This window comes from Staurois parvus, unplaced genomic scaffold (genome assembly GCF_062004578.1).
Source record: "Staurois parvus isolate SC_StPar_1 unplaced genomic scaffold, SC_StPar_1.0 ptg003290l, whole genome shotgun sequence".
Lineage (NCBI taxonomy): Eukaryota > Metazoa > Chordata > Amphibia > Anura > Ranidae > Staurois > Staurois parvus.
In genome coordinates, this window is record NW_028321086.1 from 1 (window position 1) to 17,193 (window position 17,193).

Genomic DNA, 17,193 nt, shown 5'->3' on the forward strand with positions numbered 1-17,193 from the left:
AATATAGAGTCCACCCCCCTCCTTCCCCCCGGCCATTAATATAGAGTCCCCACTCTTACCCCATGGCCGTTATTATAGAGTCCACCCCCCTCCTTCCCCCCCGGCCATTAATATAGAGCCCCACTCTTACCCCATGGCCGTTAACACGGAGTTGCCCCCCCCCCAACATGAGTATTAATATGGAGGTCCCCCCCCATGGCCAGTAATATCAAGTTGCCCCCTCTCTGCATGGCCATTAATATTGAGTAGCCTCCCTCCCCTTCCATGGCCAACAAAATAAGCTGCCCTATTTGTGATTATACCCTCCTCCACTCTTCTGGGAAGGCTTTCTGTGCTCTGTGAATGACACTTGAGTTGGACACCCCATGCTAAAACCTTTGTGGAAAATATGGAGTTGCCCCCCTCCCTCCCTTTATGGCCATTCATGTGAAGTTGCCCACTTTGTGGCTATACCATCTTCCACTTCTCTGGGAAGACTTTCAACAAGATGTTTGAGGGATGTCTGTGCCCATTTGTGAGGTCTGGTACTGATGTTGGATGAGAAGACCTGGGCTTGCATGTTAAACCACACGTTGGGCACCAAAATAAAAAGATTTATTTTTTGGGGGAGCTTGCAGTCAGCATTCAGATTCATCCCAAAGGTGTTCGGTAGGGTTGAGGCCAGGGCTCTGTGCAGGACACTCTATTATGATCTCAAACCTACTGAACACCTTTGGGATGAGAAAATCTCATACCAAACATGTTCTGTAGGATTAAGGGCAGGTACTGATATTGGATGAGAAGACCTTATAACAAAGGTCTTCCAATAGTAGGGTTGAGGTCAGGGCTCTGTACAGGACACTGGAGTTCCTCCACACCAAACTGGTCATCCATGTCTTTATGGAGCTGGCTTTGTACACGGGGGGGGGGGGGGGGGGGGGGGGGGGGGGGGGGGAGTCATGGTGGAACAGAAAAGGGTCTTCACCAAGCTGGTCACCCATGTCTTTATGGAGCTGGCTTTGTACACCGGGGACAGTCATGGAGGGACAGAAAAGGGTCTTCACCAAACTGGTCATCCATGTCTTTATGGAGCTGGCTTTGTACACGGGGGACAGTCATGGGGGGACAGAAAAGGGTCTTCACCAAGCTGGTCATCCATGTCTTTATGGAGCTGGCTTGTACACGGGGGACAGTCATGGGGGACAGAAAGGGTCTTTACCAAACTGGTCCTCCATGTCTTTATGGAGCTGGCTTTGTACACGGGGGACAGTCATGGGGGACAGAAAAGGGTCTTCACCAAACTGGTCATCCATGTCTTTATGGAGCTGGCTTTGTACACGGGGGACAGTCATGGAGGGACAGAAAAGAGTCTTCACCAAACTGTTACCACAAGGCTGGAGGAGCACAATTGTCTCCAAAGTCTTTGTATGATGGAGGATCACTAGGACCCTTCACTGGAGACACCTGACCTCCATCAATGGGAGGGGAACACATACATTTGACCAGACAGGTATGTGCGATGGTCGGGTGCTCACATACTATTGGCCGTATATTGTCTATATACACATGGAATTCCTATGTTCCTTTACAGACTGCAATAGAAGACAATCAGAGGAGTTTGCTGAGCAGAGTTCCTTTCTCCTCCCTCCCTCACACCTTCACTCAGTTGTACAATAGTTTGGTTGATGTTCCGGGTCACTCTCTACGCTCCTCCCGGGTCCCGGACCTTTGTCTGTCTATTCACCTCCATTCACATACCATGACTACAAAATGCAAAAGGTTCATCCCGGGTTTGTTAGCTTTGGTATCGGCAAGTTTCAGCAGAGATGACACACGAAAACCGGCCGCATTCCCAGCATATCCACCCTGTGAAAACACAACACAGACAGCTAGAACAAGCAGGAGGACGGCACATGGAGGGCAGTACATGGAGGGCAGTACATGGAGGGCAGTACATGGAGGGCAGTACATGGAGGGCAGTACATGGAGGGCAGTACATGGAGGGCAGTACATGGAGGGCAGTACATGGAGGGCAGTACATGGAGGGCAATACATGGAGGACAGTACATGGAGGAGAGCACATGGAGGAGAGCACATGGAGGGCAGCACATGGAGGGCAGCACATGGAGGGCAGCACATGGAGGGCAGCACATGGAGGGCAGCACATGGAGGGCAGCACATGGAGGGCAGCACATGGAGGATATTTACTAAGCTATGTCAGTAAATGTGAACGATCTTCACTCCTTTGGTAAATCAGACCCCTTTATGCAGAGGAGCTTCCAATGTAAAAGTAAAGTGGACCTGTCACCACCTATGTGTGTCAGTGAAGTGTGTGTGGAGGGGGGGAGGGGTAATGTGGTGATAATATGGAGTATATAATAATGAACATACTGAACACTCAATGTGACTCTCACACAACACGTATGTACAGTATATATACATTGTATACAGGTTACAACAGCGAAGGACGGTCTGATGGATAGAACTTGGAGGAATGATCGGACGTCAGACTTACGGCGTTCATGAAGTTTCCGGCTTTCAGCACCAACTTCAGGATGAAATGTAATTCTGAGCAATGCAGCAATTCTGTGGAGACATCGGAAATAAAATCATTTCTGTTCAGGTTACATTGTGACGTCTGTGGATTCATCATCATCACCACCACCATCATCACCACCACCACCACCACCACCACCACCACCACCACCACCACCCCCACCATCACCACCAACATCATTACCACCACCACCATCACCATCACCATCACCACCACCATCACCACCATCACCATCACCATCACCACCACCTTCCCTGGAAAGGATCCCATTGATATCTGGACTGCAGAGTTTATGGCCCTTTAATTGTCTTCTGTTCCTGAGAGGTGATGACCTCCGAGCCATAAAACAGCATGGGCCTTCTGTATTTCTGAGAACACCCTGATTCTGGAATGCGCTGATTTGCATGGCCCCACCCACTATCCTGTACTGAGGCATGACCTCCTGATTTTTGGGATGTGATGGATGGTGAGATGTGTGGATACATCCTGGTTTAGGAGGCTCTAATGTGCTTGGTGGTGACTCAGTGGAGGCTTTCTGGTTCCTTTTGGCCCATCTCTCCATCACCTATCCGGTTTACTTTGTATTTTTCTTGTGAATGGACATTTCTATGTTTTCTATATTTGTGGTATGATCCCGGATGTGAGATCTGTGGGGGTACTGAAGCTCCTAAGTTAGTGGCACCTCAAGATTAACCTAATGACCTCACGTTTGTAGAATCTGTCCATCACACTTACCTATTTGGCAGACAATATGTGCCCCCCCCTTCCCCCAATGATAGAGTTCAGGTGTCTCCAATGAGGGGTCCTGGTAATCCTCCATCATACAAAGACATTGGAGACAACTGAGCTCTTCCAGCCTTGTGGTAACAGTTTGGTGAAGACCCTTTTCTGTCCCCCCATGACTGTCCCCTGTGTACAAAGCCAGCTCCATAAAGACATGGATGACAAGTTTGGTGAAGACCCTTTTCTGTCCCCCCATGACTGTCCCCAGTGTACAAAGCCAGCTCCATAAAGACATTGAGGACCAGTTTGGTGAAGACCCTTTTCTGTCCCCCCATGACTGTCCCCCATGTAGAAAGCCAGCTCCATAAAGACATGGATGACCAGTTTGGTGTGGAGGAACTCCAATGTCCTGTACAGAGCCCTGACCTCAGCCCTACTTTTGGTATAAGGTCTCCTCACCCAACATCAGTACCTGCCCTCAACCTTACAGAACACATCTGGCATGAGGTCTCCTCACCCCAATGGTGATCAGTAGGGGTGAGGTCATGGAGGAACTCCAGTGTCCTGTACAGAGCCCTGACCTCAACCCTACTTTTGGTATAAGGTCTCCTCACCCAACATCAGTACCTGCCCTCAACCTTACAGAACACATCTGGCATGAGGTCTCCTCACCCCAATGGTGTTCAGTAGGGGTGAGGTCATGGAGGAACTTGAGTGTCCTGTACAGAGCCCTGACCTCTCCCTACTGAGTGCCATTTGGGATGAATTCGAAAACCTGGTGGAAAGCCTTCCCAGATGAGTGGATGTTAAGGTTTCCGAAGTTGATGTCCAACAAGCTAATATAGGTGTGATGGGTGGAGGAATTTGCATGGCCTACACACCTCAACCCTACTGAACACTTATGAATGCATTCAAATTACTATAGTGAGCCAGGACCAGGGGCGGACTGACCATTTGGAAACTCGGGCACTGCCCGAGGGCCCGGGGTCAGTAGTGGGCCCCATGAGATGCCCCTGGTACCTTTTTCATAGGCTTTTTTTTAGTTTGGGCAAGGACACAGGGGCCCCATGATCCCCTATTGCCCGGGGGCCCCATGAGTTGTCAGTCCGCCCCTGGCCAGGACTTCTCATGCAACATCAGTACCTGAAGGGTCCTGGTAATACTCCATCATACAAAGACATTGGAGACAATTGTGCTCCTCCAGCCTTGTGGTACCAGTTTGGTGAAGACCCTTTTCTGCCCCCCCATGACTGTCCCCCGTGTACAAAGCCAGCTCCATAAAGACATGGATGACCAGTTTGGTGAAGACCCTTTTCTGCCCCCCCATGACTGTCCCCCGTGTACAAAGCCAGCTCCATAAAGACATGGATGACCAGTTTGGTGAAGACCCTTTTCTGTCCCCCCATGACTGTCCCCCGTGTACAAAGCCAGCTCCATAAAGACATGGATGACCAGTTTGGTGAAGACCCTTTTCTGCCCCCCCATGACTGTCCCCCGTGTACAAAGCCAGCTCCATAAAGACATGGATGACCAGTTTGGTGAAGACCCTTTTCTGCCCCCCCATGACTGTCCCCCGTGTACAAAGCCAGCTCCATAAAGACATGGATGACCAGTTTGGTGAAGACCCTTTTCTGTCCCCCCATGACTGTCCCCCGTGTACAAAGCCAGCTACATAAAGACATGGAGGACCAGTTTGGTGAAGACCCTTTTCTGTCCCCCATGACTGTGCCCCGGGTACAAAGCCAGCTCCATAAAGACATGGATGACCAGTTTGGTATGGAGGAACTCCAGTGTCCTGTAGAGCCCTGACCTCAACCCTACTTTTGGAAGACCTTTAGTATAAGGTCCTATTATCCAGCATCCAACATCAATACCTGCCCTTCACCCCCTATAGATGAGAAGACCTTATCCCAAAGGTGTTCAGAAAGTTTGAGATCCTGAAGGAAACCGAATGTCCTGTACAGAACTCTGACTTCATCCCCACTGAACACCTTTGGGAGCAATTGGAACTCAGATGGTGAGTCAGATCTTCTCATCCAACATCAGTCCTGACCTCCCAAATTGGTACAAATTCCTACAGACACCCTCCAAAATCTTGTTCAATGCCTCCCCAGAAGAGTGGAGGATGTTATAGCCAAGTGGGCAACTCCATATTAATATCCTTAAAGGGGGGGGCATAGTAATGGCCATGATTTTAGAATGGGATGTCCAACAAGTTCATATTGGAGTGAAGGAACTCGAGTGTTCTGCACAGAACTCAACCCTACTGAACATCTTTGGGATGAATTGGAACGTGGATGGTGAGTCAGGTCTTCTCATCCAACATCAGTAACTGACCTCACAAATGGGAAAAATTCCCACAGACACCCTCCAACTCCATATTAATGACCAAGGGAAAGGGTACGTGGGGGGGGGGGGGGGAACTCCGAATGAAATGTCCAACAATGTCCTACAGGTTTGTAGGTCAGGAATACACAGATTATTGGCCAAATATTGTATGTACATGTATATGTATTAGTCGTAGAGAATGAATCGATGTCATCGACTTCTTAGATATACAAACAGAACAATCGCACATTTTACCTTCGGCGGCTGTCCTTAGTTCTCTGGCTGCTGAGAGCTGAGACACAATGGCCGGGTGGAAATCCTTCTTCAGAATCAGGGACTCCAAACGCAGGCCATAGCTACGAGGTGCAAAGATCTCAGATCACGAATGGGACTTCAGGGAATCAAACTGCTAACTCTGCTTTATACTGTAATGTATTATGTATCATTTATACAGGAAAGTATCGTCTGTACACTGCGAGGAGAGGAACGCAGAACGTGCTGATGAGGGTACAGTGAAGGTACTATGAGGGTACAGTGAAGGTACTATGAGGGTACAGTGAAGGTACTATGAGGGTACAGTGAAGGTACTATGAGGGTACAGTGAAGGTACTATGAGGGTACAGTGAAGGTACTATGAGGGTACAGTGAAGGTACTATGAGGGTACAATGAAGGTACAGTGAAGGTACTATGAGGGTACAGTGAAGGTACTATGAGGGTACAGTGAAGGTACTATGAGGGTACAGTGAAGGTACTATGAGGGTACAATGAAGGTACAGTGAAGGTACTATGAGGGTACAGTGAAGGTACTATGAGGGTACAGTGAAGGTACTATGAGGGTACAATGAAGGTACAGTGAAGGTACTATGAGGGTACAGTGAAGGTACTATGAGGGTACAGTGAAGGTACTATGAGGGTACAGTGAAGGTACTGTGAAGGTACTATGAGGGTACAGTGAAGGTACTATGAGGGTACAGTGAAGGTACTATGAGGGTACAATGAAGGTACAGTGAAGGTACTATGAGGGTACAATGAAGGTACAGTGAAGGTACTATGAGGGTACAATGAGGGTACTATGAGGGTACAGTGAAGGTACTATGAGGGTACTGTGAGGGTACTATGAGGGAACAGTGAAGGTACTATGAGGGAACAGTGAAGGTACTATGAGGGTACAGTGAAGGTACTATGAGGGTACAGTGAAGGTACTATGAGGGTACAGTGAAGGTACTATGAGGGTACAGTGAAGGTACTATGAGGGTACAGTGAAGGTACTATGAGGGTACAGTGAAGGAAGGTACTATGAGGGTACAGTGAAGGAAGGTACTATGAGGGTACAGTGAAGGAAGGTACTATGAGGGTACAGTGAAGGAAGGTACTATGAGGGTACAGTGAAGGAAGGTACTATGAGGGTACAGTGAAGGAAGGTACTATGAGGGAACAGTGAAGGAAGGTACTATGAGGGAACAGTGAAGGTACTATGAGGGAACAGTGAAGGTACTATGAGGGAACAGTGAAGGTACTATGAGGGTACAGTGAGGGTACTATGAGGGTACAGTGAGGGTACTATGAGGGTACAGTGAAGGTACTATGAGGGTACAGTGAAGGTACTATGAGGGTACAGTGAAGGTACTATGAGGGTACAGTGAAGGTACTATGAAGGTACTATGAGGGTACAGTGAAGGTACTATGAGGGTACTATGAAGGTACTATGAGGGTACTATGAAGGTACTATGAGGGTACTATGAAGGTACTATGAGGGTACAGTGAAGGTACTATGAGGGTACAGTGAAGGTACTATGAGGGTACAGTGAAGGTACTATGAGGGTACAGTGAAGGTACTATGAGGGTACTATGAGGGTACAGTGAAGGTACTATGAAGGTACTATGAGGGTACAGTGAAGGTACTATGAGGGTACTATGAAGGTACTATGAGGGTACAGTGAAGGTACTATGAGGGTACTATGAGGGTACAGTGAAGGTACTATGAAGGTACTATGAGGGTACAGTGAAGGTACTATGAGGGTACTATGAAGGTACTATGAGGGTACAGTGAAGGTACTATGAGGGTACAGTGAAGGTACTATGAGGGTACTATGAGGGTACAGTGAAGGTACTATGAGGGTACTATGAGGGTACAGTGAAGGTACTATGAAGGTACTATGAGGGTACTATGAGGGTACAGTGAAGGTACTATGAAGGTACTATGAGGGTACAGTGAAGGTACTATGAGGGTACAGTGAAGGTACTATGAGGGTACTATGAGGGTACTATGAGGGTACAGTGAAGGTACTATGAGGGTACTATGAAGGTACTATGAGGGTACTATGAGGGTACTATGAGGGTACTATGAGGGTACTATGAGGGTACAGTGAAGGTACTATGAGGGTACTATGAGGGTACTATGAGGGTACTATGAGGGTACAGTGAAGGTACAGTGAAGGTACTATGAGAGTACTATGAGAGTACTATGAGGGTACTATGAGGGTACTATGAGGGTACAGTGAAGGTACTATGAGGGTACAGTGAAGGTACTATGAGGGTACAGTGAAGGTACTATGAGGGTACTATGAGGGTACAGTGAAGGTACTATGAAGGTACTATGAAGGTACTATGAAGGTACAGTGAAGGTACTATGAGAGTACTATGAGGGTACTATGAGGGTACAGTGAAGGTACTATGAGGGTACTATGAGGGTACTATGAGGGTACAGTGAACACACTATGAGGGTACTATGAGGGTACTATGAGGGTACTATGAGGGTACAGTGAACACACTATGAGGGTACTATGAGGGTACTATGAGGGTACTATGAGGGTACAGTGAAGGTACTATGAGGGTACTATGAGGGTACTATGAGGGTACTACGAGGGTACAGTGAGGGTACAGTGAGGGTACTATGAGGGTACTATGAGGGTACTATGAGGGTACTATGAGGGTACTATGAGGGTACAGTGAACACACTATGAGGGTACTATGAGGGTACTATGAGGGTACAGTGAAGGTACAGTGAAGGTACAGTGAAGGTACTATGAGGGTACAGTGAAGGTACGATGAGAGTACTATGAGGGTACTATGAGGGTACTATGAGGGTACTATGAGGGTACTATGAGGGTACAGTGAAGGTACTATGAGGGTACTATGAGGGTACTATGAGGGTACTATGAGGGTACAGTGAAGGTACTATGAGGGTACAGTGAAGGTACTATGAGGGTACAGTGAAGGTACTATGAGGGTACTGTGAAGGTACTATGAGGGTACAGTGAAGGTACTATGAGGGTACTATGAGGGTACTATGAGGGTACTATGAGGGTACAGTGAACACACTATGAGGGTACTATGAGGGTACTATGAGGGTACAGTGAACACACTATGAGGGTACTATGAGGGTACTATGAGGGTACTATGAGGGTACAGTGAAGGTACTATGAGGGTACAATGAGGGTACAGTGAAGGTACAATGAGGGTACAATGAGGGTACAGTGAAGGTACTATGAGGGTACAGTGAGGGTACAGTGAGGGTACTATGAGGGTACTATGAGGGTACTATGAGGGTACTATGAGGGTACTATGAGGGTACAGTGAGGGTACAGTGAGGGTACAGTGAGGGTACAGTGAGGGTACTATGAGGGTACTATGAGGGTACAATGAGGGTACAGTGAAGGTACTATGAGGGTACTATGAGGGTACAGTGAGGGTACAGTGAGGGTACAGTGAGGGTACAGTGAGGGTACAGTGAGGGTACAGTGAAGGTACTATGAGGGACAGTGAACACACTATGAGAGTACTATGAGGGACAGTGAACACACTATGAGGGTACTATGAGGGTACAGTGAGGGTACTATGAGGGTACTATGAGGGTACAGTGAACACACTATGAGGGTACTATGAGGGTACAGTGAACACACTATGAGGGTACTATGAGGGTACAGTGAACACACTATGAGGGTACAGTGAACACACTATGAGGGTACTATGAGGGTACTATGAGGGTACAGTGAGGGTACAGTGAGGGTACAGTGAGGGTACAGTGAGGGTACTGTGAGGGTACTATGAGGGTACTATGAGGGTACTATGAGGGACAGTGAACACACTATGAGAGTACTATGAGGGACAGTGAACACACTATGAGGGTACTATGAGGGTACAGTGAGGGTACTATGAGGGTACTATGAGGGTACAGTGAACACACTATGAGGGTACTATGAGGGTACAGTGAACACACTATGAGGGTACTATGAGGGTACAGTGAACACACTATGAGGGTACTATGAGGGTACAGTGAACACACTATGAGAGTACTATGAGGGACAGTGAACACACTATGAGGGTACTATGAGGGTACAGTGAGGGTACTATGAGGGTACTATGAGGGTACAGTGAACACACTATGAGGGTACTATGAGGGTACTATGAGGGTACTATGAGGGACAGTGAACACACTATGAGGGTACTATGAGGGTACTATGAGGGTACAGTGAGGGTACAGTGAGGGTACAGTGAGGGTACAGTGAGGGACAGTGAACACACTATGAGAGTACTATGAGGGTACAGTGAGGGTACTATGAGGGTACTATGAGGGTACTATGAGGGTACTATGAGGGTACTATGAGGGTACAGTGAACACACTATGAGGGTACTATGAGGGTACTATGAGGGACAGTGAACACACTATGAGGGTACTATGAGGGACAGTGAACACACTATGAGGGTACTATGAGGGTACTATGAGGGTACTATGAGGGTACTATGAGGGACAGTGAACACACTATGAGGGTACTATGAGGGTACTATGAGGGACAGTGAACACACTATGAGAGTACTATGAGGGTACAGTGAGGGTACTATGAGGGTACTATGAGGGTACTATGAGGGTACTATGAGGGTACAGTGAACACACTATGAGGGTACTATGAGGGACAGTGAACACACTATGAGGGTACTATGAGGGTACTATGAGGGACAGTGAACACACTATGAGGGTACTATGAGGGACAGTGAACACACTATGAGGGTACTATGAGGGACAGTGAACACACTATGAGGGTACTATGAGGGACAGTGAACACACTATGAGGGTACTATGAGGGACAGTGAACACACTATGAGGGTACTATGAGGGTACAGTGAACACACTATGAGGGTACTATGAGGGTACTATGAGGGTACAGTGAACACACTATGAGGGTACTATGAGGGACAGTGAACACACTATGAGGGTACTATGAGGGTACAGTGAACACACTATGAGGGTACTATGAGGGTACTATGAGGGTACAGTGAACACACTATGAGGGTACTATGAGGGACAGTGAACACACTATGAGGGTACTATGAGGGACAGTGAACACACTATGAGGGTACTATGAGGGTACTATGAGGGACAGTGAACACACTATGAGAGTACTATGAGGGTACAGTGAGGGTACTATGAGGGTACTATGAGGGTACAGTGAACACACTATGAGGGTACTATGAGGGTACTATGAGGGACAGTGAACACACTATGAGGGTACTATGAGGGACAGTGAACACACTATGAGGGTACTATGAGGGTACTATGAGGGTACTATGAGGGACAGTGAACACACTATGAGGGTACTATGAGGGTACAGTGAGGGTACTATGAGGGTACTATGAGGGACAGTGAACACACTATGAGAGTACTATGAGGGTACAGTGAGGGTACTATGAGGGTACTATGAGGGTACTATGAGGGTACAGTGAACACACTATGAGGGTACTATGAGGGTACTATGAGGGTACTATGAGGGACAGTGAACACACTATGAGGGTACTATGAGGGACAGTGAACACACTATGAGGGTACTATGAGGGACAGTGAACACACTATGAGGGTACTATGAGGGACAGTGAACACACTATGAGGGTACTATGAGGGTACTATGAGGGACAGTGAACACACTATGAGGGTACTATGAGGGACAGTGAACACACTATGAGGGTACTATGAGGGTACTATGAGGGACAGTGAACACACTATGAGGGTACAGTGAGGGTACTATGAGGGTACTATGAGGGACAGTGAACACACTATGAGGGTACAGTGAGGGTACTATGAGGGTACAGTGAACACACTGTACATAATTCGGTATACACACTATACTGTACAATGTAACAATCCTAGTGATATAACAAGGACAGGGATGCCGCGGTGACAACAATGTAACAATGATAGTATTCCAGCGTACCTCGGGACGTCCAGCAGAAGTAACATGAACAAGTCGGCTTCGCTCAGCCTCCCCCTGTCCCCCGGAAATGATTTCAGACGTTCTACCTGGAGCAGAAGAAAGATCGTCCAATGGAGGTTATATCATAGAAGATCGCCCAATGGGAATCCTATACTATAAAATCGTCCAATGAGAATCCTATACTATAAAATCGTCCAATGGGAATCCTACGATATAAAATCGTCCAATGGGAATCCTACGATATAAAATCGTCCAATGGGAATCCTATGATATAAAATCGTCCAATGGGAATCCTATACTATAAAATCGTCCAATGGGAATCCTACGATATAAAATCGTCCAATGGGAATCCTATACTATAAAATCGTCCAATGGGAATCCTACGATATAAAATCGTCCAGTGGGAATCCCACGATATAAAATCGTCCAGTGGGAATCCTATGATATAAAATCGTCCAATGGGAATCCTATACTATAAAATCGTCCAATGGGAATCCTATACTATAAAATCGTCCAGTGGGAATCCTACGATATAAAATCGTCCAATGGGAATCCTATACTATAAAATCGTCCAATGGGAATCCTATACTATAAAATCGTCCAATGGGAATCCTATGATATAAAATCGTCCAATGGGAATCCTATGATATAAAATCGTCCAATGGGAATCCTATACTATAAAATCATCCAGTGGGAATCCTACGATATAAAATCGTCCAATGGGAATCCTATACTATAAAATCGTCCAATGGGAATCCTATACTATAAAATCGTCCAATGGAAATCCTATACTATAAAATCGTCCAATGGGAATCCTACGATATAAAATCGTCCAATGGAAATCCTATACTATAAAATCGTCCAATGGGAATCTTATACTATAAAATCGTCCAATGGGAATCCTACGATATAAAATCGTCCAGTGGGAATCCTACGATATAAAATCGTCCAGTGGGAATCCTACGATATAAAATCGTCCAATGGGAATCCTACGATATAAAATCATCCAATGGGAATCCTACGATATAAAATCGTCCAACGGGAATCCTATGATATAAAATCGTCCAACGGGAATCCTATACTATAAAATCGTCCAATGGGAATCCTACGATATAAAATCGTCCAACGGGAATCCTACGATATAAAATCGTCCAACGGGAATCCTATACTATAAAATCGTCCAATGGGAATCCTACGATATAAAATCGTCCAACGGGAATCCTACGATATAAAATCGTCCAACGGGAATCCTATACTATAAAATCGTCCAACGGGAATCCTACGATATAAAATCGTCCAACGGGAATCCTATACTATAAAATCGTCCAATTGGAATCCTACGATATAAAATCGTCCAGTGGGAATCCTACGATATAAAATCGTCCAACGGGAATCCTACGATATAAAATCGTCCAACGGGAATCCTATACTATAAAATCGTCCAATGGGAATCCTACGATATAAAATCATCCAGTGGGAATCCTATACTATAAAATCGTCCAATGGGAATCCTATACTATAAAATCGTCCAATGGGAATCCTACGATATAAAATCGTCCCATGGGAATCCTACGATATAAAATCGTCCAATGGGAATCCTACGATATAAAATCGTCCAGTGGGAATCCTACGATATAAAATCGTCCAATGGGAATCCTACGATATAAAATCGTCCAGTGGGAATCCTACGATATAAAATCGTCCAATGGGAATCCTACGATATAAAATCGTCCAGTGGGAATCCTACGATATAAAATCGTCCAGTGGGAATCCTACGATATAAAATCGTCCAACGGGAATCCTACGATATAAAATCGTCCAATGGGAATCCTATACTATAAAATCGTCCAGTGGGAATCCTACGATATAAAATCGTCCAATGGGAATCCTATACTATAAAATCGTCCAATGGGAATCCTATACTATAAAATCGTCCAATGGGAATCCTATACTATAAAATCGTCCAATGGGAATCCTATACTATAAAATCGTCCAATGGGAATCCTACGATATAAAATCGTGCAGTGGGAATCCTACGATATAAAATCGTCCCATGGGAATCCTACGATATAAAATCGTCCAATGGGAATCCTACGATATAAAATCGTCCAGTGGGAATCCTATACTATAAAATCGTCCAATGGGAATCCTATACTATAAAATCGTCCAGTGGGAATCCTACGATATAAAATCGTCCAATGGGAATCCTATACTATAAAATCGTCCAATGGGAATCCTATACTATAAAATCGTCCAATGGGAATCCTATACTATAAAATCGTCCAATGGGAATCCTACGATATAAAATCGTGCAGTGGGAATCCTACGATATAAAATCGTCCCATGGGAATCCTACGATATAAAATCGTCCAATGGGAATCCTACGATATAAAATCGTCCAGTGGGAATCCTACGATATAAAATCGTCCAATGGGAATCCTACGATATAAAATCGTCCAACGGGAATCCTACGATATAAAATCGTCCAACGGGAATCCTATACTATAAAATCGTCCAATGGGAATCCTACGATATAAAATCGTCCAACGGGAATCCTACGATATAAAATCGTCCAACGGGAATCCTATACTATAAAATCGTCCAATGGGAATCCTACGATATAAAATCGTCCAACGGGAATCCTACGATATAAAATCGTCCAACGGGAATCCTATACTATAAAATCGTCCAACGGGAATCCTACGATATAAAATCGTCCAACGGGAATCCTATACTATAAAATCGTCCAATTGGAATCCTACGATATAAAATCGTCCAGTGGGAATCCTACGATATAAAATCGTCCAACGGGAATCCTACGATATAAAATCGTCCAACGGGAATCCTATACTATAAAATCGTCCAATGGGAATCCTACGATATAAAATCATCCAGTGGGAATCCTATACTATAAAATCGTCCAATGGGAATCCTATACTATAAAATCGTCCAATGGGAATCCTATACTATAAAATCGTCCAGTGGGAATCCTACGATATAAAATCGTCCCATGGGAATCCTACGATATAAAATCGTCCAATGGGAATCCTACGATATAAAATCGTCCAGTGGGAATCCTACGATATAAAATCGTCCAATGGGAATCCTACGATATAAAATCGTCCAGTGGGAATCCTACGATATAAAATCGTCCAATGGGAATCCTACGATATAAAATCGTCCAGTGGGAATCCTACGATATAAAATCGTCCAGTGGGAATCCTACGATATAAAATCGTCCAACGGGAATCCTACGATATAAAATCGTCCAACGGGAATCCTACGATATAAAATCGTCCAATGGGAATCCTATACTATAAAATCATCCAGTGGGAATCCTACGATATAAAATCGTCCAATGGGAATCCTATACTATAAAATCGTCCAATGGGAATCCTATACTATAAAATCGTCCAATGGGAATCCTATACTATAAAATCGTGCAGTGGGAATCCTACGATATAAAATCGTCCAATGGGAATCCTACGATATAAAATCGTCCAGTGGGAATCCTACGATATAAAATCGTCCAATGGGAATCCTACGATATAAAATCGTCCAGTGGGAATCCTACGATATAAAATCGTCCAATGGGAATCCTACGATATAAAATCGTCCAATGGGAATCCTATACTATAAAATCATCCAGTGGGAATCCTACGATTTAAAATCGTCCAATGGGAATCCTACGATATAAAATCGTCCAGTGGGAATCCTACGATATAAAATCGTCCAATGGGAATCCTACGATATAAAATCGTCCAACGGGAATCCTACGATATAAAATCGTCCAATGAGAATCCTACAATATAAAATCATCCAATGGGAATCCTATACTATAAAATCGTCCAATGGGAATCCTACGATATAAAATCGTCCAGTGGGAATCCTATACTATAAAATCGTCCAATGGGAATCCTACGATATAAAATCGTCCAATGGGAATCCTACGATATAAAATCGTCCAGTGGGAATCCTATACTATAAAATCGTCCAATGGGAATCCTATACTATAAAATCGTCCAATGGGAATCCTATACTATAAAATTGTCCAATGGAAATCCTACAATATAAAATCGTCCAATGGGAATCCTATACTATAAAATCGTCCCATGGGAATCCTACGATATAAAATCGTCCAGTGGGAATCCTACGATATAAAATCGTCCAATGGGAATCCTATACTATAAAATCGTCCAATGGGAATCCTACGATATAAAATCGTCCAATGGGAATCCTATACTATAAAATTGTCCAATGGAAATCCTACGATATAAAATCGTCCAATGGAAATCCTATACTATAAAATCGTCCAGTGGGAATCCTACGATATAAAATCGTCCAGTGGGAATCCTATGATATAAAATCGTCCAATGGGAATCCTATACTATAAAATCGTCCAATGGGAATCCTATACTATAAAATCGTCCAATGGGAATCCTATACTATAAAATCGTCCAGTGGGAATCCTACGATATAAAATCGTCCAATGGGAATCCTATACTATAAAATCGTCCAATGGGAATCCTATACTATAAAATCGTCCAATGGGAATCCTATACTATAAAATCGTCCAATGGGAATCCTATACTATAAAATCGTCCAATGAGAATCCTATACTATAAAATCGTCCAATGGGAATCCTATACTATAAAATCGTCCAATGGGAATCCTATACTATAAAATCGTCCAATGGGAATCCTATACTATAAAATCGTCCAATGGAAATCCTATACTATAAAATCGTCCAGTGGGAATCCTACGATATAAAATCGTCCAATGGGAATCCTACGATATAAAATCGTCCAGTGGGAATCCTACGATATAAAATCGTCCAATGGGAATCCTACGATATAAAATCGTCCAATGGGAATCCTATACTATAAAATCATCCAATGGGAATCCTACGATTTAAAATCATCCAATGGGAATCCTATGATATAAAATCGTCCAATGGGAATCCTACGATATAAAATCGTCCAGTGGGAATCCTACGATATAAAATCGTCCAGTGGGAATCCTACGATATAAAATCGTCCAGTGGGAATCCTACGATATAAAATCGTCCAGTGGGAATCCTATACTATAAAATCTTCCAGTGGGAATCCTATACTATAAAATCGTCCAATGGGAATCCTACGATATAAAATCGTCCAATGAGAATCCTACAATATAAAATCATCCAATGGGAATCCTATACTATAAAATCGTCCAGTGGGAATCCTACGATATAAAATCGTCCAATGGGAATCCTATACTATAAAATCGTCCAATGGGAATCCTATACTATAAAATCGTCCAATGGAAATCCTATACTATAAAATCGTCCAGTGGGAATCCTACGATATAAAATCGTCCAATGGAAATCCTATACTATAAAATCGTCCAATGGGAATCCT

General features: G+C 44.5%; 1 protein-coding gene across 1 annotated transcript in view; it reads right to left on the bottom strand.

Moving 5' to 3' along the window:
• Positions 1–1,737: 1,737 nt before the first annotated feature.
• The window catches only part of LOC149428372 (FH2 domain-containing protein 1-like), a gene marked incomplete at its 3' end in the record, with an annotated part of 31,230 nt that continues 15,774 nt past the window's right edge, over positions 1,738–17,193 (bottom strand). The window contains exons 4-7 of the mRNA XM_089667493.1: positions 11,795–11,880; positions 5,843–5,943; positions 2,495–2,565; positions 1,738–1,845 (exon numbers count right to left, since the gene is read on the bottom strand). Of these exons, the coding sequence (XP_089523619.1) occupies positions 1,738–1,845; positions 2,495–2,565; positions 5,843–5,943; positions 11,795–11,880 (366 nt within the window). The remainder of the gene's footprint in view (positions 1,846–2,494; positions 2,566–5,842; positions 5,944–11,794; positions 11,881–17,193) is intronic.